Below are 24238 nucleotides of genomic sequence, written 5' to 3'. Positions count from 1 at the left end.
GATCTGTTTTTTTTTTTTTTTAAACACTGGCCTGGGAAGTAGAAAACCTAATTTAATTATAATTTTGACTCTACTCCATATGACTTCTAATGTATTATGTTCTTGGTTTCTGACATTCACAAAATAGCCATTTGACAGTTTTTTATTAGCTGGTCAGGCTTGGCTTTCTTACTATTGCCTCTGAAGGAGTTGCATGAGGTTATAATAATATAATGTGTAATAGGTCTGACAATTATTTAACCAGGAGTACTTTTAAATTGATCATATATGTATTTTATTAAATTTTCTGTATTCTTTAAAAAAAATCCCATATTGTAAAGATTTTCTTGAAATTTCTGTTAAATTACTTCTAAGCAAATTGGGAACAAAAGTCAATCTATTCTGCTGACCAAATATTTAATTTTATTTATCATTTCATTCTCTAATACATCTTCACAATTGAGGACAAATGTTTAATTTATTTATTTCAGGATGCCGAAGAGTCCATACTTGGATCCTGGCTTAATTTTTGTTATTGTTAATTGTTTGTTTTGTGAGACTGGGTCTCCATCTGTAGCCCAGGCTGGCCTTGAACTCATCAACTCATCTTTACTCTGGCACATTACTTTAATTCAAATGATTCCCCTTCACTGAGCTTCTGTTTCCCTTATTTATAATGTAGGGAGGAACATGGTCTTCAAACTGACATTTAATGACCTCCCCATCCCAACACATGATGGGTTACATTCACCACCAAAGACACCGTTCTCCTCCCTTTCTCTGCAAGGCCTCCCTTTCAAGCAGGTCTCACTTGAGAAAGCAAAGCCTAGACAGACTCTAGGAATCACACACTGTTCTTATACTGACAGGCATCCTTTCTAACCTGGCAGACACACATGCTCACAGCTGGCACACACATCATAGGTGGTGTGATGTTGTGAACTTTCCAATAATCAATGGAAACACAGCCATGAGAACATTTATATTCTAAGCAGCCAGCAAATATTTGATAAAGGGATTATTTCCTTTGCTTCAGGGCAAAAATCCAAAGGTCATGAGCAGAAGAGACCTCGACTAGCCTCCATCTCCCAAGCAATGCTAATGGTAAGGCTTAGCCATCTAAGCACACATAGAGAAATCACAGCGAAATGCCAGCCTCGGAGGGAATAAACTTAGAATCATCCACTTCCATAGCGAGGCTGATAACACAATGTCTCAGCTAGATTTCACATAATCACTTCCACGGAAAGAGACACAGTCACAGTGCCGGGACCAGGGCTCATCAGCACAGGGTGCTGCCCAGGGCGCATACTTTTGTTGCATATTTATTTAATGTTCTGTCTTTACTATAACAGGAGATTTGCACTCCAGTGTGCTCTGTTTACATTATATACCCATCTCATCCTAGGCAAAAATGTATTGACAATTATACCTGGAGGTATCAATTTGACTTTCCCACTGCATTTCCTCATTCTTGGGTATGTGACAACAACATGCTGATGACCCAGACGCCTATACAGTACGGCATACTGTCTCATCTGCAGGCTTGCTCATACTGTACAGCTGGTAAGATAGTAAGATAGCCTTTTATGGGTTAGGGATGTTGAAAAGGCAGAATCTGAATTTGGTTTCAGTTACACCTCCAACTATGAAAACCACAAATTCAGATTAAATGTACATGTCAGCAAACATGTAAAAGTGGAGACTTTTTCTGACTTACAGAACTAGGCAATGCAAGAGACAAGGCAATCTAAGCTTTTCAACTCCAAAGTGCTGCAATAAAGAAGAAACAAGACGTAAAGGGTATAGCTCAGTGATCCTGCACTCATCTAACACGTAAGAGGTACTGGGTTCGAGTCCTAACATTGAAAAAAATTCAATGCCATGCCAGGCACCAACTAGCCAAATTAGCAGTTCAGATCCAAATCTTGACTTACAGGCTCCCCAGGTGTCTAACTGGTCAGATTTCAGCTTTGAGAGCTTTGGCTACCTGAAGATCTGACAGAATTTATGGGTTGGAATTTCTACCCCTAAGCTAGGGTCTCTGTTTCAATGCTTTCCCTTACAAGTGAATTTTCCAATCACAATGTAAATGGACAAATCCACTGAGCAGCTAGAGTCTGGGATGGGCTGGTTAGTCCCCTGAGCCTGTCATCAGCTGAAGAGGAACAGCATTTGGGGAGAATTAGAGTCATGCTCAGGAGTGAAGAAAGTTAGTCAGCTGCAGGAACCCTGAGGAAGGACAATATGCTGCCATGGAAAGTGGGGGTGGCAAAAATAAACATCAATAATGTGGAGGGGTTTTTTGTCTACATCCATTCCGTTCCCAGACTGGGGTTTTGTCTCTTCTCTGAATATTAATAATATATGAAAATCTAACTTATATTCATTGCCTAAAAGGCTTTGTTAAATTCACACACCTCATGAGAAACTCATCTAAGAAGATTGCTCAAAGCATCTTGAATCTCTGGCTATGATTTTGCAAGGTTACATAACGATAGTGATTATTTAGTTCTGCACATATCTGTACCTACGTTCCTGAACTGACTCTCAACATTCTGGAGAGTCCATCACCATTTCAGTCTTCTTTTCTGAGCTAACAGTACATAGTAGATGGCCAATGTATGCTATCTGGCGGTGTGGTTAAGGAAGGCAAGCCAGGCAAAGGAGTTGGAGGTTAACATGGGTCAAAAAGGCCCCTCGGTCACAAAAAAAAAAAAAGGAGATCTGTTGTGGTATGAATTGAAGGAAGGAAGGAGGTATGAGTGGATGGGAGGAAAGAGAGAGAAGAAGAAAATGATGAATAGGAAGAAGGCAAGAAAGAGAAGGATGGAAGAGGAAAGGAAAATAGAGGTAAAGACAGAAAGGGAGTGGAAAGAAACAGCACAGGACAGGGGATGAGAAAATGTGAAAAACACACAGCAAGGACTTACCCCTGTGCTTCCGGGTCTTCCATTTTTATTCTCGTTCTTTCTCTAGTTCGCAAACAGCTCTTGGTGCCTTACAGGGTACACAGCACCTAGTTCCAAGATTGCTGGCACACCTGCAGAAGGTGGTGTGAATCGCCCCAGTACTAGACTGGTGCTTCACCGGTTCACACCTATCTCCTAGAGTGTGGGGCTGTCACAGATCTTCAGGAGTCAGCCCTACGAAGCTGTGTTTCGTGACCCAGGGTATACAGCACTGAGGGATGTGTAGGCAGAAGCCAGGGCACTACTGGCCCTCCGCCAGGAGCTGTGCTGGGAGGTCCTCTCCTCTTATTAGCCCCAAGGAGTCACATGACATTCTCAGTCCACTGGTGTCCTGTGCAGCCAGCCCATCAGGGAACCCAGGCTCAGAGACTCCGCAGGGCAGGCAAGGGCAAGGGACTTTGAGGATACTCATTGGCATCAATCCATGGCTCCCTCCCTGCCAAGTTCCCTAGACTGTGACATCCTTCCTCTAGCTACCTATGAGGACCCAGTGACTAGAAACAAGGATGCCCAAGACAATAAAGACAGGTAGGTACCCCAAACTTACAAAGGTACAGCTCTTTGTAATGACTTAAAAAGCAAAAACAGCCCGGACTCCCCACAGTGTCCTCTGCACTACTGTCCCCCTTTATTCTATAACAAGGTCCACAACATAAGGAATGCTGGCGTGCTTTTTAAAGACGTTTTTCATGGAGAATACACTTACTGATGAGAAAGGGGCTCCCGGGGTCTACTTTAGGGAGGTCTGTGTACCCCTGAAACTGGACGTAGACTTGGGAGTGCAAATACATATGTCTGGTGCTGAGCACCTTTTTCAAGGGTCTTCTGACCCAAACAAGATTTGAAAGTCCCTACTCTGTGCCCTCTGTGGGAGTAAAGCAAGTTATCAGAGGCTTCTCAATCAAGCCAAGAAAACAGTGCCTACTGACTTTGCCAAACACAACAGTTTTGTTCTTATTTAAAAAAAAAAAAAAAGCAAAAAAACAAAAAGCATTTTCTAGGCGTTAACTGTTTTTGCTAAAATAACAACTCGATTTTAAAACCTACCCTCTTCATCTCAGAAATAAGCCTGTCTGTCTGTCGTCTATCTGTGCTCAGCAGCCCTAAATCACAGCCATCATCTGCTGGGGAAAGCCGTTTAACTTGTGAGTCTTTGTTAAGGTGGTCCCCGCACCTTCACCGCTTTCTGAATGAAGTGAACTCATTCCCAGGTGGACCAGCCCTGCAAACATTCCCACTTAGAAACATCCCAATAGATGCAGACGAGGCTGTGGGTTTTGTGTACCACCTCATTGTTCTGATTCTTAAAACTAAAGAATAACCAGGAGTCTGTGAAATATTTAAGCCCCAGTAGCACCGCTGGGCACATGAAGACTGATTCGATTGTTACAGAATAAAATGAAGCTTGGAAAAACCGGGACGATGCACTTGAACAAGCACCGACACCCAAAATAATGGGAAAATCTGCCTTATCGCTTTATTTTTAAAAAGCAGTTTGCAGACTCCGTTAATCACTGTTCACATATGGCATGGCTGTCGCTTTTATGAATCGGGTCTTATCTTGGAGAGATTTCCCTCCATCACCTTTCCTTTTGTACGCTGCACTGTGAAACAAGCAAAGGGGGTGGGCTCTGAGGGTCGTCGTGATGCTCGGATCAACGCCGACAAACAAGGTCGGCCGCACGAGCTCAGACATGAGCACCTTCATTGCCCAGCTACAGAAATGATCCTGGCTCTCACAAGATAACAGCAACCTTTCCCCACTACGGCTTTACCTTGATCACAAGTGAGAAATTTACAGCCCTTCATGGTGAGTAACAGATATGTTCATCGAGCTGTGTGAGAGAAGAAATGTAAACAGGTCTGATTCAGAATAAGATCTTGTTTAGGTCGTAAATTCCTCGGAGAAGCTACCTAGATTGTGATTCAAAGTAATAATCATACCTGCCTGTGATATAACCCATCTGAAAAATAAATTAGATGGAGTGTCCATTACTAGGGCATGTATATATGAATATAAGACAAGGTTTAAAATCAGATACTTGGGACTTCTCTTCGTGTCTTGGAAAATGGAATGATACAAGCAACAACGGGAAACTCGGGCTTCAGAAAAATTTGCCGTCATGATCTTCCTTGACACAATGACATCACTGTACTGAACTATCTATCACACAAACATACCTTATGCTTTTCATCCTGGACCAAAAAGTCACCTCTCTGCCTCTAGCCCCACCACTGATAGTGTTTGGAAGTTCTAATAAGATCAAGAATTCCCAGACACAAAAAGCCCAAACAAAAGCTGCCTCTCAAGTGGAAAGACTAGGCAGTCTATTCAAGCAGCACACTGTCTGACTGTCCATCTGCCTGTACCTGCCAGTTTCTAGCACATGTGGGAAAGGCCATTCGAACTTGGGACCATTAAGCACATCCCCACCACCACCATGGCTCTCTAAGGTAAGAGAATTGCAAATTGGAACTTAAGAATCAAAGAGTCAAAATTCCATCCCTTTATGTTTCTTCTCCCAAATTGGAAAAAGTGGCGAGAGTTCTATGTAAGCCAAGAAGCAGGTTCTCCTGTCTCAGTCCAGGGCTCCTTGCAGTCTGCCTGTTCTCAGACACCCATACCACACAGGGAGTGAGTCACTTACCACAAATGGGAGGCGGGCTGAGTTGCTCGGTCTGCACCCAGTGCTCTGGAGGTTGGAGTGCCTAAGAGGAACCCCCTGCAGCCCTGTAGTGAATGCAGAGGCTGAGGCCAGAGCTCTGCTCCCCTCTCAGCTGAGCCAATGTGTCTGCCTCCCAAATGTCTGAATTAATAAATAACTCCATGGTCAAATCTGCGGAGCTGAGCAGATGGAAGCCCCGGCTGTCTCCTCAGGAGAGAGGGCAGTGGGAACCCTAGTTCCTGAAGGGGGCTCAGTATACACTCTGACTTAGGAGTCAGCCACCCTGGTTCACTGTGGAACAACAGCCCCCCAGGATGACAAGTCTCATTTTCTTCTGGAGTGTAGAGCACATTACAGGCTACTCTCGCCCTCACATCTGTTCCACTCCCCTCTTAACAAACAATGAATTTGTAAGAGCCATCCTCCCCGGAATTTTTTGAAACTATGGGGAACGTTATTTCCACCTGTGATTTTAATACATAAGTGAAGAGACCTTAGACACTCCAAGCATGTGATTACAGAGGACACCTAAATACATGCAATAAGCATGTTCTCCAACCCCATCTCTATAGATAAGCTCAGAACAAACATCAGGAAGGATTGTGATGATTCCCTTGTTTCTCTCCAGGTGGGATACTGTGACAGCAGATGCTCCTGGGTTTTGTGTCCATCTAATAATTCAAACTGATGTGGAGCGAATCTGACTAACCGTGACTCAAGAGACTGGCACCAAGGTATTCCTGTTTATTTATCTCCTCTCTCACTATTTTACAGAATAGCCATGCACAAAAGCCCAGTAGAGAGCAAATAATATATTTTGATTTTATAAATAAGATGATAAATCATGCATCACAAATCACTAATCTTGACCCAGATAGTCACCCAAATCATGAGCACCTACTGTGTGCAAGCATCACAACCAAGTTCAGGTACTTAGCTATTTGACCCATCATCTATATTTCAGGATGATACTCCCTTGGACATTTTGAAGAGTGTATACATTTCCTACCCAGAGACAGTGAAATCAAGATACCCCCAATACAGGGCTTCATAGACTTTTTCTACAGAATTCTAGAGTGCAGTCTCTGCAGGCAGTTCAGTCTGTGTCGCAGCTTTTCAGCTCTGCCATTGCCAAGTGAAAAGAGTGATATGCAGGAATGGATATAAGTATGTTCTTAGAAAACTTAATTTGCAAAAAAAATGAAATCTCTACAAAAAAAATCAGTTTATTCACAGGCTATAGTTTGCTGGTCCATGTTTTAATAGATTACATTTGACAATGACTTGGGGGACAGCAAGCTCCCAGTTGCCTGAACCAAGTCTTATTTCACCTCAAACTTCTCTTAGATACAGAACAGAACATTTGGAGACTTTATATCACAGCCAGAAGTTGGGATTCGTTTAAAACACGGGAAAGGAGTGGGAATCCTAGAGGGATTGTCACTTGGTCATCTAGGCCTAGAGGTAAAAATGGTACCTTCTGAGTGACTAAGCATCGAGCTTCCCTGGGCATTCTGTTCTTCCCAGCTTAGGGACAACAGTGTTCTCACGTTATTACACAATACCATGCAAGTTCTCTCTCACTGGCCCATCTCCATGGGAAATGATTCTCATTCATTCCTGCTGAAGGCTCCATGTTCATTTCTGGGCTTCCCCAAACAGAAGAGGTATTCAGGGTCAGGAAACACATCTATTCGGGCAAAGGTGGTAGAAATGATGAAGGAGGACTCGGCTGTCTCCCTGCTTGTGCCTGCAGGAGAAAAGGGGCTCTCACAGGCAACCTAGCTGCAAACCTAAGAGGGTTCATTATTTTGAGTGAGGGTATATATTGTTCACTTGAGCCTATTGATTCCAGAGTTTTAGAATTCTGAACAAGTAGCTCACATCCTAAAAACAGCAAGAGAAACTAAGTTAAAAGAGATGGCCCTCGTGGGACAATCACAGACGCCTGCTTGAAGTGACATGACAAGGAGATGTGACTTGCCAGCATGATCACTCGTGCTTGGGTATTCCTGCAAGCGTTCCTCTCTAGAAATGCATTTTCTGTACACACAGGTGCTACACCAAAGGACCCAAACAGCCTGAGGTCAACTGGTGCATTTCAGCTTCTACTAACAATGACAAATAGCCACATAGCATCACCCTTCATGGGTTTGTTTATTTGCGTGATGGATGGTGCCTGTGACATAAAACATCTGGATAGACATTTTAAAAGCTGCCCCAGGAGCCAGCAATCCAGATGTTTGGTGTCAAAAAGATCACAGTCAAATGGCTACCACCTTCTCTTTTCCCTAACTTCCCATCCAAGGAGCTGTTACAACTGAAAAGCCACACAATCCTGAGATGGGAACCCCTTTCATTCATTTGTTTTTGAAGATCAAGTCTGAATGATTTCATTCATTTGTTACAGCTGAAGAGTCACACAGTCCTGAGATGGGAACCCCTTTCATTCATTTGTTATAGCTGAAGAGTCACACATCCTGAGATGGGAACCCCTTTCATTCATTTGTCTCTGTGAAGATAGAAGGAGATTTGGATTCGTCGATCACCAATTGAGAATCACATTGAATTATGTCAGCTCCGATTGGGTTGGTTCTACTCACTAGCACTTAATGACACCATAAAGCACTCAGAGTCACCCAGGGCTGATGCTCAACTCAACAACCACGGACCATTACACGTCAAAGGAAAATGTCTACTAGAATCCCTCATTGTCATCAGATGAGGAATTAAAATAATAGGGATATGCAGCATTTTGTTAACCCACGATTAAACACAAATCAGTGGGCAGCAGTGCAGAAAAGCCTCCAGCCCTCTTAAGGCCAGTCATTCATCTGTTCCTCTCAATGTACTGATGTAGCAGAAATACCCCTCAGACAGCTTTCCTGGGCCTCCCTTGCAGTGGCACGGACGCTGGGGGACATGAATGCAACACATGGCACAAACTTGTGTGGGCTGTCACCTTTTTAAGTGCTTTTAGCTAGGACTGAACTCCCTCCATGGATGACAAAAACCGCATCTCAGTTTGGCCTGAGATTGACACTTTAACTCCTGCTTTCCCTTTATACAAAGAAATGCTTCAATGACTTAAAGCCCAGCTCCAAAGCACACCGGCCTTTTGCTTAGGAAGTCATCATCATGAGAGAATGCAGGTAAGCAAGGCTTTAAACATGAGTCTGTGCTTAGGAAAAAAGATGTTTGGGGGGAAATGAGATGTTTCCCATTTTTGAATGTTCCAAAAGTCATTTAAAAAAAATCAGAACTCAGAGTCTGGGAAAGGTGTTACGATTTGAAACAGGCTTTAATACAGCAATCCTCAAAGGGTAAGTGCCTTTGAATGTAATACAGTAAATATTAATATAACAACGCACATGAACAAAACCCCATTGAGGTCTTTGCTAACTTTAAGAGTGGGAAGGAGCCCTGAACCATAAACGTTTGAGTAGTTTTGTTTTAACAGGAGGACTGTACTTTTGGAGTAAAATAGTGCTTGCCTTTGTCTAGTGCACCCACCATTTAGTGTGTGATCACAGCCAAGTCAGTCAGCATGTTCGATCATCTATTTTGTGCAGATCAAACCCATTGTGTGTCTTCCCTGCTGAAATAGAGCAGCTGTAAGGGCAGGGCTATGTCCCTCTTGTCCATTCTACGTCCCCCAGGGCCTTGCAAAGCACATTTCATGATACTTGATAAATAATCCTAGACCAGTGAGCAGTGTGGCTCTAAGAACAAATAGGGTAATGTGTACACAGTACCCTGGAAGGTACCTGGCACACAGTAAATGCCATAGGTACTCAGCAAATGCCAGATCCCTTTTGATTTTTTTTTAACCACTAATGTTCTTCCCAGCTGAAGCACAGGGGAAAAAATATAACCAGCTTGTATTAGGTAAATATTTAAGGCACCAGCTCTCAAAGTGTCGTCTCTAAACCAGAAACTTGGCATCACCTGGTAAACGGCTAGAAACACAGAGTGCCCATCCTGAGCATACTAAGGGTGGAGGAAACCCAGGGTGGAGGGCCAGCCACAGTGTTTCAGGAAAACCTCTAAAAGACATTCATGCTCAAGTGTGAGATCCACAGCTCAAAAGTAGTATTTTATGCTAGTAATATTTTATACTTTCTTTTTAAAAGATTTATGTTTAACAGTATGTGCTTACATGCATGTGCATGTGTGTGTGTGTGTGTGTGTGTGTGTGTGTGTGTGTGTGTGTGTATGTGTGTGTGCGCATTCCCCTAAAACTGGAGTTATAAGTAGTTGAGCTGTTCAATAAGGGTGCTTCCTGAATTTAGGCCCTTTGAAAGAACAGTCCATGCTCTTAACTGCTAAGCCATCTCCTCATTTTGGACTTTCATGGCAAGAGAATGCCCACCATGCTTACTATGGCGGGTGGCCTTAGATACTTTCTGGACACAAGTTAAGAGATTTTTTTAGTCTAATTTAGTAACTGTCTGTTGCTGGCCTTGTGAAGAGCAGGGGCTGATTCTGTGCTCAGCTGTGTTCCTGAGGCCAGTGGTAAGCATGTCCTTGCATCTGAAATAAAACTGGAACCAGCAGAAATAGGAAGCTTGAACTTAGAGAAGCCCCAGCTTGGGTGTCGTGTCATCTCTGTGCCTGGGAACATGAGGGAACATGTTGAGAACAGCGGAAAGGGAGAAGAGATACAGGAGGAGGAGTAATTGGCTGGCAAGGAGCTGTAAAGAGTCTCTGTTTTGTTGCTGATTCAATAGCTTTATAAACACACTCCCAACTTTTCCACTGCCCTGCAGCACAGCAAACCACTACCACTAGGGAATCACTTCAGGTTACCTTCTGAGAGACGTCCACAGCCAATAGTCACAGTCTGGATACTGCAAGTTTCACCACTATCCTGGCACTGTGGTTACCTTCTGTTTACATCTATGACACTTCAACAGGACAGGCAGAGCCAGGATTTTAAACCCAGGGACATTTCACTCCGAATTTATATCCATCACTATCAGGCAATCCTATCTGACTATCTGACTATACAGGAGCACTGCCCTGCAGTGTATACCAGTGTGCTTCCTATTGCTATGATAAAGACCGTGACCAAAAGCTCCTTGGGGAGGAAAGGGTTTATTTGGCTTATATGTCTGCATCATGCCACCATTGAGAGGAAGCCAAGGCAAAAACTCAAGCAGGCAGGAACCTAGGGACAAGAACTGAAGCAGAACCATGGAGGAACTCTGCTTACTGGCTTGCTCCCCGTGGCATGCTGTTTACTTTCTTATATAACCCAGAATCACCCACTCAGGGGTGTCACACCACCCACAGTGGACTGGACCCTCCCTCATGAGAGTCCACAGACTTGCCAGTCTAATGGAGGCATTTTCTCAGCTAAGGTTCCCTCTTCCCAGATGACCTTGCCTTGTGTCCAACTGACAAAAACATAACCAACACAGAGCTAGAGCAGGACATTTATAAGGATCAAAACCAGCCTTTTAAAACCCTATGATCTTCAGGCTTAATATCTAATGTGTTTACAGACACAACTACATATGCTGACATATAGAACTTCACACATCTTTTCATATCGTGTAATTTAGAGCAAACAACCAAGGCATGGGAGCATTTTAAACAAATCTCAGTGGTGCAGAGTAACTCTCGAGTGAGCACATGCCTTGCCTGCACACAGTTCACTTGCTAAGGGAATGAGCATACACAGGATGATAGGCAGAGGACAGAGGCCTTCCCTCCTCCTCTGTGAACTAAACTAATGATAGACCGACAGAAAACGTTTCAAGAATGGAACATAAGTCAGTCTGTTATCATTCCTTATGCAGCAGAGACTATTTATGAAATAATTATATTTTATTAGGTATTGTAAGTAACTAGAGATAATTATACAAAAGGATTGTGTGGGATACGTGCATCATTATAAAAGGGAGTGAGAGTCCAAAAATGTTAGCATCCACAGATATCAGCATTCATGAGAGTCTTAGAACCAGTGGCCCAAGGATACCAAAGAGTGGCTGTACTTTGTGTTCAATGGCTTTAGGTCCTCCAAATTTATCTAAAAAAAAAAATTCTTAACTTCAATATATAGTTGCTACCTATAAGAGCTTGTGATATGCCCTGGGAGTGGGTATGTCCATACATATCCACATTACAAAGCAATGATGCCATAAGTAAGAGAAAAGGAATAGGGAACTTGGGTGTGATCAGTGGTGGAATGCTTTTCCTAGAAGGTGCAAAGTCTTGGTTTAAAGTCCCAGAACCATGGGATGAGGAAGGTCAGTCCTAGAACTGTGGAAAGAAGGAAATAATAAAGGAAGGAATAGAGGGAGAGGGAGAGAGGACATCCCAAATTTGGGGTGTTTTTTTTTTTGAGGTGAGGGTTAATTATGTGTATGCATGAGTGTGTGAGCCTGTGTGAGTTGATGTGCATCACATACATTCAGCTGCACAAGGAGGCCAGAGAGCTCCTTGAGCTGGAATGACAGGCAGCTGTAGCTCCCTGATGTGCATGCTGGGAACTGAACCCAGGTCTTCTACACCAGCAGCAAGCACTCTCAAACACTGAGACATCTCTCCAGCCCCCCAAATTTGGTTACTTTTCCTCCCCAGTTATATTGGACATTGAAAAAAATCGTTTGTAAAGCAAGACTAACCATAACGAATCCATACAACACTACTTTTACCAATTGCATATGTATTATGTTTATATATTTGAATAATTTCATCTTTTAGGCAAGGTAAATGTGAGTGAGAGTGATGACGAGTGCTTTTTTAAAAAGCACTATTTGGGGACTGGGGACAAGCCTCAGCTGATAAAAGGGCTCCCATGTAAGCATGAAGGTATGAGCTTAGAGCCTTTGAATCCATATTTAAAAAAAAATAACAGCCAGGCGCAGTGGCAAGCATCTACAATCCCCTTACTGGGAAAGCAGATACAAGGGGATTCCTGCATCTTGCTGACCAACCAGTCCAGCCAAATAAGTGAGTTCCAGTTTTGGTGAGAGGCTCTGTTGTGAAAAAATAAAAATAAAAAATCATTCCTGAGGAAGTCAGAGAGAACCAACTCTTAGGACTCACTTCTGGATTATCTTCAGTCTGTCCATTTTTGTTTTACAAATAAAGGAATACGGCATAAAGAGGTTGTGCAATTAATATTGCCAAATCCAAACACCCTCAGAGTGATAGAGCCAGGATTGAAACCAAGCCTATAGCACCACAGCCTAAACCTTCATTATCCTAAAAGATATTTATTTGTCCTTATCAAACCACGTCACAACCCACTGATTTCTTGGCATACATTCTATATAAGATAGAGAACCCAGAGTTCTCTATCCACACACCATTCCATTGTGTTTTGGAAGGAATGCTAAATGGCTGACATTTTTGAGTTCAGCTCTAAACTAGACAGAAGGGTCTGCCCTTATTCAGAGAGTACTACAGAGGACCGAAGCCTAAGCTGAAGGGTAGCATAGGAACGCAGGACCACAGTGGAGGAAGCCTCCTGCTGTGTAGCCTGGGCACCAACTGGTCCATGTGTCTCTGTGCCTTTGCTGAAGCTGTTTCCTCATCTAGAAAAAGAGACAGGTGTGGTGGCTTGAATGACAACGCCCCCCCCCCATAAAGCTCATTTATGTTAACGTTTAGTCTTTAAACTCTTTCTGCCGGGCGTTGGTGGTGCATGCCTTTAATCCCAGCACTCTGGAGGCAGAGCCAGGCGGATCTCTGTGAGTTCGAGGCCAGCCTGGGCTACCAAGTGAGCTCCAGGAAAGGCGCAAAGCTACACAGAGAAACCCTGTCTTGGAAAAACAAAAACAAAAAAAAAAAAACCTCTTTCAAAGGATTAGAAGGATTAGGAGGTGTGGCCTTGTTGGCAGAAGTGTATCACTGGGGATGGGCTTGAGGTTTTAAAATCCCTTGACAGGCCCAGTCTCTCTCTCTCTCTCTCTCTCTCTCTCTCTCTCTCTCTCTCTCTCTCTCTCTCTCTCTTTCCTCATTTAGAAAACCAGAAGGGTGTTCTCCAGCGTCCAGCACTCTAGTAGACAGCGCTAACCCACGAGCTCAGAGGTGCAGGTGCCTGACTTTACAGCAATGCAAGGCCAGGTGCAAACCAGTGGGATTCTTCCATTGTGTCTCTAAACCTCTGCCTTCCAGTTACCTGTTGAGTTAATACAAAAGGAGACAAAGACAGAAAAGGAGGTGTCCTGCACCCTGGTGTTAGCCAACAAAGTCAAAGCTGAACTTGTCATTTTAATGACAATGATAAAATATTGTTTCTGCCTTCATCTGTTCTTATTTTTTAATTTTAATAATGTCTGCATTGACTATCTATAATATATATATATATATATATATATATATATATATATATATATAAAACCTTTAAATATTGAAAAGGGTTTTTTAAATTATTTCATGTTTATGGGTGTTATGCCTGCATGAATGTTTGTGAACTACATGCATATACCTGGTACCTGCTAAAATGAGACATGGGATCCCCTGGAACTAGAGTGACAGACCCTTGTGATCAGCTGTGTGGGTGCTGGGAGTTGAACTCAGGTCCTCTGAAAAATCAGCCTATATCTTTACCACTGAGCCATCTCTTCTCCAGCCCTGCCTTTAAATGTTTTAAAAAATAGAAATCATGTTTTGATTGATTATTTCAGACATACCATTTAGTAATTACAAATCTTGGTATGTTTCTATTGAATCCCCTTCTAAATCATTTTCCATATAAATGCATTAAGTCAGTTACTTAAGTATTTATTTTATTATGGTATTGATGAAACTAGTATATACAAGGTAGTTGGACAACTTGATTTGATTTATGAATATTAACACATTCATAATATGTTAAATATCTTGTGTGCATGTGTATACATATGTACTCACACATATTTTGGTACAGAAGGATAGCTAAAGATGGTGGAGCACACTTATCATCCTACCTCTTAGAAGATTGGGGTAGAAGGATGAAGAGTTGGAGGCAACCTGGGCTATACAGTGAAACATTGTCTCAAAAAAATAGAGGAAGATAGATAGATAGATAGATAGATAGATAGATAGATAGATAGACAGACAGACAGACAGACAGACAGACAGACAGACAGATAGATAGATAGATAGATAGATAAAGGCAGGTAGATTTAGAAGATATTAAATTGCCTGCTGGATGAGACACTCGACTACTCAGTCTTCTCTCTGTGAATTACCCTTCATTGACTTAGTTCCTTGATACACAGGGAGACGAAAACACCAAGCAGTAATGAGTTTTGTAAAGAACCCCTGCCAGGTTTTTAGAGACAAAGCGGCGACCCTCCTTCTGTCACCCTGGATCACTTGTCCATCTCTCCCTGCTCCTTGCTTCTCCAGTCTGTGACTTTCAAAACTTTGTTTTGCACCCTTCCTCAGTGTCTTCATCTATGGCTTTTGGAACAGAGCCTGTGGCTCCCTGCTAATGAGCCAGTGAGTGGAAGAGACAGAGGGGATCTGGGTGGGGGAGACAGAGGAGTCAGAAAACACAATGGATGCCTCACACCTGGGCACAGTTCTGAAGCTTCACCACCCCACTTCCCTGAACCTAGAAGCCACCGCCCCCGGAGGTGGGCTCTGCCGGTGCTCCGGCGCCCTCTAGCGACCGACAGTCCATTCTAATGCTAACCCCCTGTAACCCAGCCAGATCTAGGCAACTTCGGGGACTTGCGGGAGTTGAACCCCTGCCAGCCAGCTTCTGCCCCCTCACCCTGCCCCCTACCGCTCTCCTTCAACAGTCAATAAATTGCCCCGCACAAAGGGCTAGATCTTTGAGAAGGATGGTCTTTCATCCGTACACTTTAAGCTGGAGAAGATTTCCAGGGTCCAACTGAAATGCTGTGTTACCCCAATATTTCCAAGGGGAAAAAAATCCCTAGTTTCCTTTTAAGAATAATAATAGTGAAGTTACATAGATTGCGTTCTGAACCAGATATGTGAGAGCAACATTTGAGAAAGTTTGTTCATTTTAAATAGATCTTTAATTTAAGTCAGTTAATATTTCCCCGTGGATTCCTAGAATCGTGGACACTTAGAAAATCTGTTTACTTTATTGACTCCATGTGACATTTAAAATAGATGTCTAAGTCTGCACATGGGCAGTTCTTCACAAAGCATGCACACTAACAGAAATGGCTGCAGACAATGACTTTGTACAAATTTAATCACATCTGCTGGGTAAATATTGCAGTGTCTCCAAGAGAAAATGTAATAAACTCCCAATTCTGCTTCTCTAAACACCCCAGTGGAGGTGAGGGTTCCTCCCACCATCTCCAACTCCTCGTAGTCCACAGACTGATCCATATACATGGCGCCAGGGATTGGCGCCATTGCAGTGACGGCCTGCAGGGAACTGGAGCCTTTTTACAGGAGGAGTAATCAAGAAGGTTGTCGGACGAGTCTCCTGGCCTTGAACAAGTCAGTTCCCTGAGTTTTCATTGCCACATCTGTCCCACTAAGCAGAGTCAGTAGATTATCCTCAGACTTATCCAGTCTGGAGAGTCATAGATCCATGATGCTAAGCTATTCTTTGTTCTTTAGAAGTGAATCTCCCACCAAGCTTCAGTGAGCTCCACCACCCTGGGCATAGCAAAATCACAGAAACTAGAAAAAGGCATGCTATCAGCTATTCTCTCTTTCTTTTCAAGACCAGCCTCAAGGCCTTCAGTACATACTAACCTAACAGCTAGTGGTCCTTTGGAGGCTTCCAAAGAACTCAGCAGACAGATAAAGAACTTAATTGGGATTTACCAACTCAGGGAAATATGTTTTATGACATACTATATAAAGTATGTTGTATGACGTATTATATTAATTCACAAAAAGAATTCCCTTAGAAATGAGATTGCTAGTACAGAAAAGGCTGAGAGCTCATATCAGCACTACCATGCTTGTATTTTGTAGACACAAGCATTAGCAGATGCTCACTGGGTGAGCTGGATGCCAGCTGAGTCCTTACTGTAGGCTGCCTAGCTCAAATGCCATAGGAGAGACCACATACCTGACTCTGACCCATTTATTGAGTTTGGTATTGAACTTAATGCCAACCTCTGTATACCCAACCCTGAGAATGGATTTGAAATACCAAGCTAGATTACTTTCTTGACATGGTTCAGAGAGAGAGAGAGAGAGAAAAGATTCTAAAAAGATAAAGACCAATTTTGACTATATGTGTTAGATCTGTAGAGAACAACTCTTACTGCATGTTGGAGAGTCAATTATAATGCACCAGAGTACAGTCCTGAACTGGGTGGCATTTTATTTTGAATGCATTTAGAATTTTCTGTCTTGCTATTTCGTAACTCCAGTGTGTCACTACCGTTGCCAAGGAAATGTGACTTGGGTTACTGCCATGGATCCAAAGGGGTTTGTTTGTTTTGTTTTAAAATATTAACAAGACAAAAATAGAAAGATCAAATAAAGGAGATGAATTTACTTCCCTTTTCCTCCTCAAGATCCATGTAATACAAATCTGACCATGTTTTTTTAAAAATGCAAAGAATCTTCACATGATTTTTCCCAACTAGAAAACTTGAATCCCATCAACCAGGTGGACATCCTCAGAATGTGCTTCTCCATCTCTGTTCTGGATGCAAACCCCTCCAAAATTGCAAAACTCTTCCTGTGTGAGTAAAGGTGGGCCTAATTTTCCAGGCACCAAGGGAAGTCATGGTGCAAAGCTTATAAATACATTCAGCTGAGTCCTGAAAGATAACTTCTAATAGAGATGTGAAGAAAGATTTCAACACTGACCCAGTTTCCTCCTGTGATTATTCCTTACATTCAGGTAAGTTGAAGGTTTTTCACTCATAATAATGGACTCAAACAATTAGATTTTTTAAATCTCTCTCTCTCTCTCTCTCTCTCTCTCTCTCTCACACACACACACACACACACACACACACACACACACACACAACTTTGGAAACAGATACCATCTTTGTTTCTATTAACTATTATGGTACTTTTCATAAAAATTCCACATGCAGATGAAGAAAGCCTTTACAACAAGACATCTTTTAATCCAAAACCTGTAAAAGCAGGGTCCCCTTAAGAAGGAGCTGATAATTTAAACAAAATGTCACATCGCTACACCTGGAGATAAATAGGAAGTTATTTTCTTTTAATTTTTTTTACAATTAAGAAGCAACTCAGGAATCCAGAACCAACTGTTCTAAAGTAAACATTTATAAGTCCTAGTGAAGTTCTTCTTGGGAGCTGAGAAGCTATCTATGCCCCAGAGCCTATGCAAGGCCTGTACTGGAAGAGTAAAAACCAGGTTGACCACTCAGAAAAAGCATGAATTTGATGGCCATGGGAGTTCTTACATGGGACCACGTGAGTTTTAAGATAGGCAGCTTTGTTCATACAGCCATTGGCAACTGTCCAGGCTTCAGCATCCACTCCCACTATGGACCAACAGATCTTTTTATATAATGCACAAGGGGAATCACCTCCTTCTGACGTGGTTTGAATTTGAACCTGTGAAACTGTCAGAATCTTTCCATCAAAAGAAAATGGCAAAAGTTTGGCCTAACACACACAGGTGTCCTAACTGTATTTCCCAACCTTCCTTTCTATTTGTGTGTGTGTGTGTGTGTGTGTGTGTGTGTGTGTGTGTGTGTGTGTGTACGGAGCTTTAAGCAACTCAGCTTGGAGCCCTGATCTGCTAGGTGGACTATTGTCAACCCCTCTTTAATACTAGACAGGGAAATCAAATGAGTTCAACCCAGGGACAGTTCAGGGAGGCAAATGGGAATGTCAGAAGTTATCTAATTGCAGAGAAGCCCATGTGAGTCCTGTCTTAGCTTCTGCTAAGAAATGTGGTCTTCCTAAACTTGAAAGACTTCAAATGAAGTCGTCTCTTTCCTGCTGGCTTTTAGGCGGCTATGGCTAGAAGTTTAGCCCGTTACTGTGAACTATAAAGCAATGCCACAGATGCAAACATACCTACCTACATTGCAAAGAAAGTTTGAAGGGGTGGGGCTTAAATTGCTTTGATATAAAGTAAAAAAATGCAAATGCCTTTAAAATTAAAGACTGAAGGAGTGAGCAGAGGTTAGGAGTAGGGAGGGTTCTTTTTGGAGCTAAGTTAGTTTGGGGGCTTTGTTTAAGTAAAGATGGGGTTCAGTCTCAGTTTAAGAACACTTAAGTAGGTGCTGGAGAGATAGCTCGCCAGTTAAGAACACTTAAGGACTCTGTAACAGCACAAAAACGCTCTTCAGGAAACAGAAAAACAAGTGAGCCATGAGAAACCAGAGCAGTGCTTGGAAAATCCTTGCAGAGCAGTAATAAGATGAAGCACTTGGTTTGGTCTGCCGAGTTTCAAAGATGAAGTGGGAACTGCTAAAGCATTTCAGTTCCAGAGGTAGGGAGATTCTAGGAAGTGGTTGGTCCGCAGCAGGGGGGCTGGAGGGAGACTGCACCTCTCTTACAAACTTTCCCAGGGCTCTGTGCCCTCTTCCCTCCCACGCCCACTGGACCTCTTGGGCTTGGGCTCTCATTTCCTGCCTCTACCTCACTGAATTTCCACAGGTAATCCTCCCTAAATCCCTGCCCTTACATCATCTCTACAGCCCCCCCCCCCCCAAGCCCCCTCTCTCTCCTCGGATAGAATCTGGAAGGCAGAATGAGACTGGGAATCTCAAAGCTACTTACCCTAAGAGAAAGAGAAAGTGCATATTCCTACGAATATTCCTTGGGTTCTGCCTGCTCCCACCCGATGCTGTTCAACTCAATTCGTTGTGGACCACTTTCTACCCGAGCTCCCTGGGTCAGTTCTAGCAATTCTTGGGTGTCTGAGATACCACCAAGTACCACCATCTAATCAGAACTGTTTTCTGGAGCTTCTGGTTCCTCTTTACCACCTTGCTATTGTATTTAACAAAAAGAAAGAAAAAACGCTGGAGACTGAGCCAAATAAAGACACCCACCAGCAAGCCCATGGGTTAGTTGTAAGCCTGGGGGTCGTGGACACAGTAAACTATTATTAGGACCTCTTGGTAAAGAATATAGAGAAGCTGAATCCAAAGAGCAGGAAGTCAAACCATCGGCTAACATTACGATGCCCCACACCTTTCTTCCTTCCTTTCTGTCAGATAGGAAGCAGCAACTTCAGCCTGGACTCTGGTCCCCTCCCCCTTTCCATCTCTAAAACAATAATAATCCTCCCCGCCAAGCCAGCAGGACTTCCCCAGCCGGACCTCACCGAGGTGCTGTGGTGCCGCCGGAGGCCTCCCTCCACTCTACCTGGGAGAGTGGAGTTATGTGAGAAAGCAGGTATATATGGCTGAAAGTTTTTTTTGCCTTTAAGAAGGACTGCTGTTCCTGCCACTGTTCAGAACAACAGCAACGACCAACCAGCCAGGCTGGGCGAAAACCCAGTGCTTCTCAAAAGTTGGTCTGACTACGCAGCAGCCCTGACGAGTTTGCAAGAACACGGGGCTCAGAGTTGGCATCTACTCACCTGGGTGTGCCAGCCTCGGAGACTAGAAAGAGAATTCGGCCCGGGACAGATCTGTCCCGCCCCCAGGATGCAAAATCCGCCTTTGGAGTGGAGGTCCTGGGTGATGTAGTTGTAAAAAGGTCTTAGGAGGGTCGGGCTTCCCTCCTCCCTCTTTGGTCCTCTGGGGCCAGTTTAGCAACAGCCGAGGAGGATAAAGATGCTGGGAGGAGAGTTTGGTCGCTCTGGAAACCCCGACTCCATTCTTGGGGATGGGGGCGGGGGAAGAGGTGAACAGCGTGAAGGGAGCTGCCAGGCTCGGAAACTCGCAGAGTAAAGAGGAAGGAACTGGGGAAGGAGGGAGGGAGCAGAGGAGTGAGGAAGGGAGGAAAGGAGGAAGGGAGAGGGATGAGAGTGGGAGATGGCAGCTTCTCACTGAGATTTCCACCTTCTGACGAAACCCTTGCGCCCAGCAGCCCCGCAAGATACTAGTTCCTAAGCCTCCTCTCGAGCGCCCCCTGGGGGGATTCTAGGGACTCAGCGACGCCCCGCCCTGAGCTCGGCCCTGGCGCTCTCCATGGTCCTGCCGCGCCCTCAACCCTGAGTCCCAGCTCAGCTTTGCAACTCCCACTTGCTCCTGGGAGGCACGTGATCCATTTCTCCTTATTCCATGAAAATGCAGTGAAATTGCTGGAGCAGAGCGAAAGAGACTAGGAGCTATATTTTTTGCACGCATTCAAGGAAACTTCTTGACCAGCTCAACTGTCACTAAAAGTGGGGGTGACATTGCACACTTACTTGTCAATAAAGACATGAATAAATGGACAGTTAGTCTTCCCTTCACCTCAGAATGTTTTGATGAATACAAAACCTCACCAATAAAGAAATGATTAGAGAATATGTGTTTAAAAATAGGCCTTATGGCTGGGGTTGTAGCTCATTTGGTAGAGTGCTGGTCTTACACACAGGGGGCTCTGTGTTCAAGCGCCAACATTGTACAAAGGTAGGCACAGCATTGCATTCCTGCAACCCCAGCATTTGGGAGGTGGAGGCAGAAGGCTCAGAAGGTCAGAGTTACCCTGAACTACACAGGGGTTTGAAGCCAGCTGGGATGGAGAGGCTGTCTCAAAAGGCCCAAAGCAAAATGATAGGTCTTATTTAAGGAGTAACTATTACCACATATTATAAAGCACTTTGGGCACAATATGAAGCATTTACACAAGAAGTGGGCTGGTTTGTTGTTTTGCTTTGTAGTACCACTGAGCAGTATCTCTAGTCCTTATGAGTCAGTTTGGAGATGATGACTTTTCTGTTACAAATGTATGCAAAGTCAAGTTCAGGCAAATTAATGATGAAGAAGCACACCAGGCTGTTTCCATTTGTCTCTGCAGAAGCAGGCAAACTAGACAACCAAAACCTCCCTGCATGTTGCCATAATCAGAATCAAATTAGACTTTAGAATCCATAAAGTAAAATGAATAAAATGCTCTCTCTGGACTTGGGGATGACATGGAGGTTAGAAGTGATGGGCAAACACACAGGGTGAGGGAGAAAGGGGTCTCCCTCCCTGTTTGTTGAAGTACTATACAATAAGGTCTCTTTTTGGGTGAAGGGCTTGGTTATCACTTTACACCACTGCACAGTTCTCAGTTTCAAGGGCCAGAGAAGGAAAAATGACAGGATAAGGTGAAGGAGCCTCATTGATGATTCCAGAAGGCAAATGGGAAGATCTTTGAGAAGAAACAGCTTCCAGAAGAAAAAAAACAGCATTTTCCTTCCTCTATTCACCTCACAAGCCATTCCAAGATGGCTTATTAGCCACAAACCTAGAAAGATGACCCTGAGAGAACCTGGGTGTACACGGAGCCTATGGTTTGCCTTGACTGAAAGCACATGGGTCACGTGATTATGCACAAGCTAGTCATTGAGGCATTAGCATGTGAGGTTACATAAGTAAAGGACAGGTCCCAGTGTATGGAGCATGAAATATGCTCACAGCACTCCTGGAAACCAAATGGAGCTTCATCTGAGTAACACATATCTGCACTGAAAGGGCTGACCTCCCAGGAATACTCAGGGTTTCTTACTAACCAAAGGAAGATGGGTTCTGGGAAAGTAAAGTCAGCAATCCTTCCTAGACTGTATTCAGTAGCCTGTAACCTTAGAGATGAAGTATGTATTGGGCTAAATTCACAGGGAGGAAATAAAGAAAATAAAGGCCCAATTTGTTTTCCTTGCATATTGACTATGAACTCTAACATTGAAATTCTACCAAAGTGATCATCTCTGTTAACTTGTTCATGATTAGAGCCACAAAATCTAGGAGAGTGTCTCCACTTAGCAGACAGCTGATACACAATTATTAAATTTAAAAAATGTTTTTAATATCTTATAGACCATTTAACACAAACCGCTTATTTTATAGGCAAAAGAAAGGCAGTTATGATGTGCTGAACACATGCTATTTCCAGTAATCTGCTAGGCGGTTTTCCTTATCAGCCCATTTAATTTTTATAGCAGCCTTCCCAAGTAATTTTTATCATGTCTACCACAAACCTGATAACCAGACCATGACTCAGTTCTTTGCTGAGTATTACTTGAAACAAGCTCTGAAGGTGCCCAGCAACTAACCATGGACTATGGAGAAGTTACAGAGTCAAAACCAATAGAGAAAAGCCTAATACAGCTATCCCCTCCCCCATGTTAAAAGCATAGGCATGCAAACTAAACACAACACCAAAACTTGTGACTGCCAGCAGGCTTCGGCTCCCTAATTAGAAACAGTTGCCTGCAAGCCAATGCACAGAACACATGTGCAGCTTTATGCCAGGGTATTTTTTTTTTCTCTGAAGGCATGACACTGAAGGTAAATTCAAAGAGGCTCTTTGCAGGACACATAAGCAGAACTTACTCCCACCTCTCATATGAAATCAGCAGCTCAACTGTACAAACAATTCATAACCAGCCAACAAACTCTCTCCCCCATCGCTGCCCCCACAGCAAGTTGCCCACCAGTCAGAGTCCCCTCAAGGACTATGAAATCTAACCTTTCTTTGCTCTGTGCCACTCACCTCCTCCCAACTCTCCTTTTCATGGATTCCGTGTTGCTGGGCTCTACAGCCATGGTGAAGATTATCTAAAGTCAAGCTGCTGAACTCGGTGGCACCCGCGTTCCCAGGCTGAAAGGAGGCTCCAGTTCTGAGTGGCTTCACTCACTGGATCTGTTTGATAACATAAGGGGAGGCATCCGCTCTGTGTCCTATGCCAGTATGAAAGACATCTCACCCGTCACTATGACAAGTCAAAGCCTGGAAGGGAGCCAGAGAACAAGAGGGAAGGGATGTGAACCCTTCCCAGTGCAGTTGATGGCGTTTTTGAGGGTGGCAGCTGATGAAGGGGAAAAGCAGACAGAGTCAACTGCTCTACATCAGAAACCTTGGCTCCTTCCCTGAGTGAGTCAGGGTGAGCATCTTGTTTTGAAATGGAATTTCTGTTTTCTTTTTTTCTTTCTTTTGAGCTGTAGGATGGTTACACACTCAACCAGTCGAGGCGACGGCTGTAAATAACAGGATTTATTTTTGAGACTGTGGATCAAAGAAAAGCCTTGAATTTCACCCCAGGGTTATTTATAGCTCAAAGGTGGTGTATTCTTTTTTTTTTTTTTCTACTTCATGTAATTTTGAGAACTGGGGGATATGCTTTCCTTTTGTATTTCTATGCACTCCTGAGGTGGATTGTGTTACTGGAAAGCAGAAAGGACTTTTCCAAGGAAGCCTTTCTAAGATAGGAAGAGTCAAGGGAGAATGCATGTTCCAAATGAATTTATATGTTCTAAACTGAGACAGAGATTACAGGGACACTGTATGACCTATGATACCTCTCCTCTAATACTCAGTAACAAGCCATGCTATGGAGGGGCACCTGATACTTGTGTCTGCCAATAGGTGGCATCAAAATCTCTCTAGCTTTTCCTCCCTAAATTTTAAAGCCATGAGCAAAGACTTTAACAGTTTACTGTGGGTGGTGTTTGAAAGGACACTCATTGAATCTATTCTTTCCTAGCAAGTCATTCTATTATCTATGAAGGGAAACTCACCTTTCTAAACCTCCGTTTCCACATAGTACAAGGTTTTTGAATGAACCCCTAGACTTAGCACCCCCAAGACTTAGGA

The 24238-nt window shown here is 43.4% G+C and overlaps 1 protein-coding gene across 3 annotated transcripts in view; it reads right to left on the bottom strand.

The window, feature by feature from the left end:
* Positions 1 to 23469, bottom strand: part of Cpne4 (copine 4) — a 482832-nt gene extending 459363 nt beyond the window's left edge. The window contains exon 1 of one of the 3 annotated variants that reach the window (XM_028869893.2): positions 23138 to 23469. In XM_028869893.2, the coding sequence (XP_028725726.1) occupies positions 23138 to 23190 (53 nt within the window). In that variant the 5' untranslated portion in view covers positions 23191 to 23469. Of the gene's footprint in view, positions 1 to 2912; positions 3906 to 20090; positions 20634 to 23137 lie in introns of those variants that run through there. The other 2 variants (XM_028869897.2, XM_028869896.2) reach the window with 2 other exon arrangements.
* Between the last annotated feature and the right edge of the window lie 769 nt (positions 23470 to 24238).

This window comes from Peromyscus leucopus, chromosome 7, assembly GCF_004664715.2.
Source record: "Peromyscus leucopus breed LL Stock chromosome 7, UCI_PerLeu_2.1, whole genome shotgun sequence".
Taxonomy (NCBI): Eukaryota; Metazoa; Chordata; class Mammalia; order Rodentia; family Cricetidae; genus Peromyscus; species Peromyscus leucopus.
The sequence above is the reverse complement of the archived record's forward strand: the minus strand, read 5'-3'. Positions and strand labels throughout refer to the sequence as shown.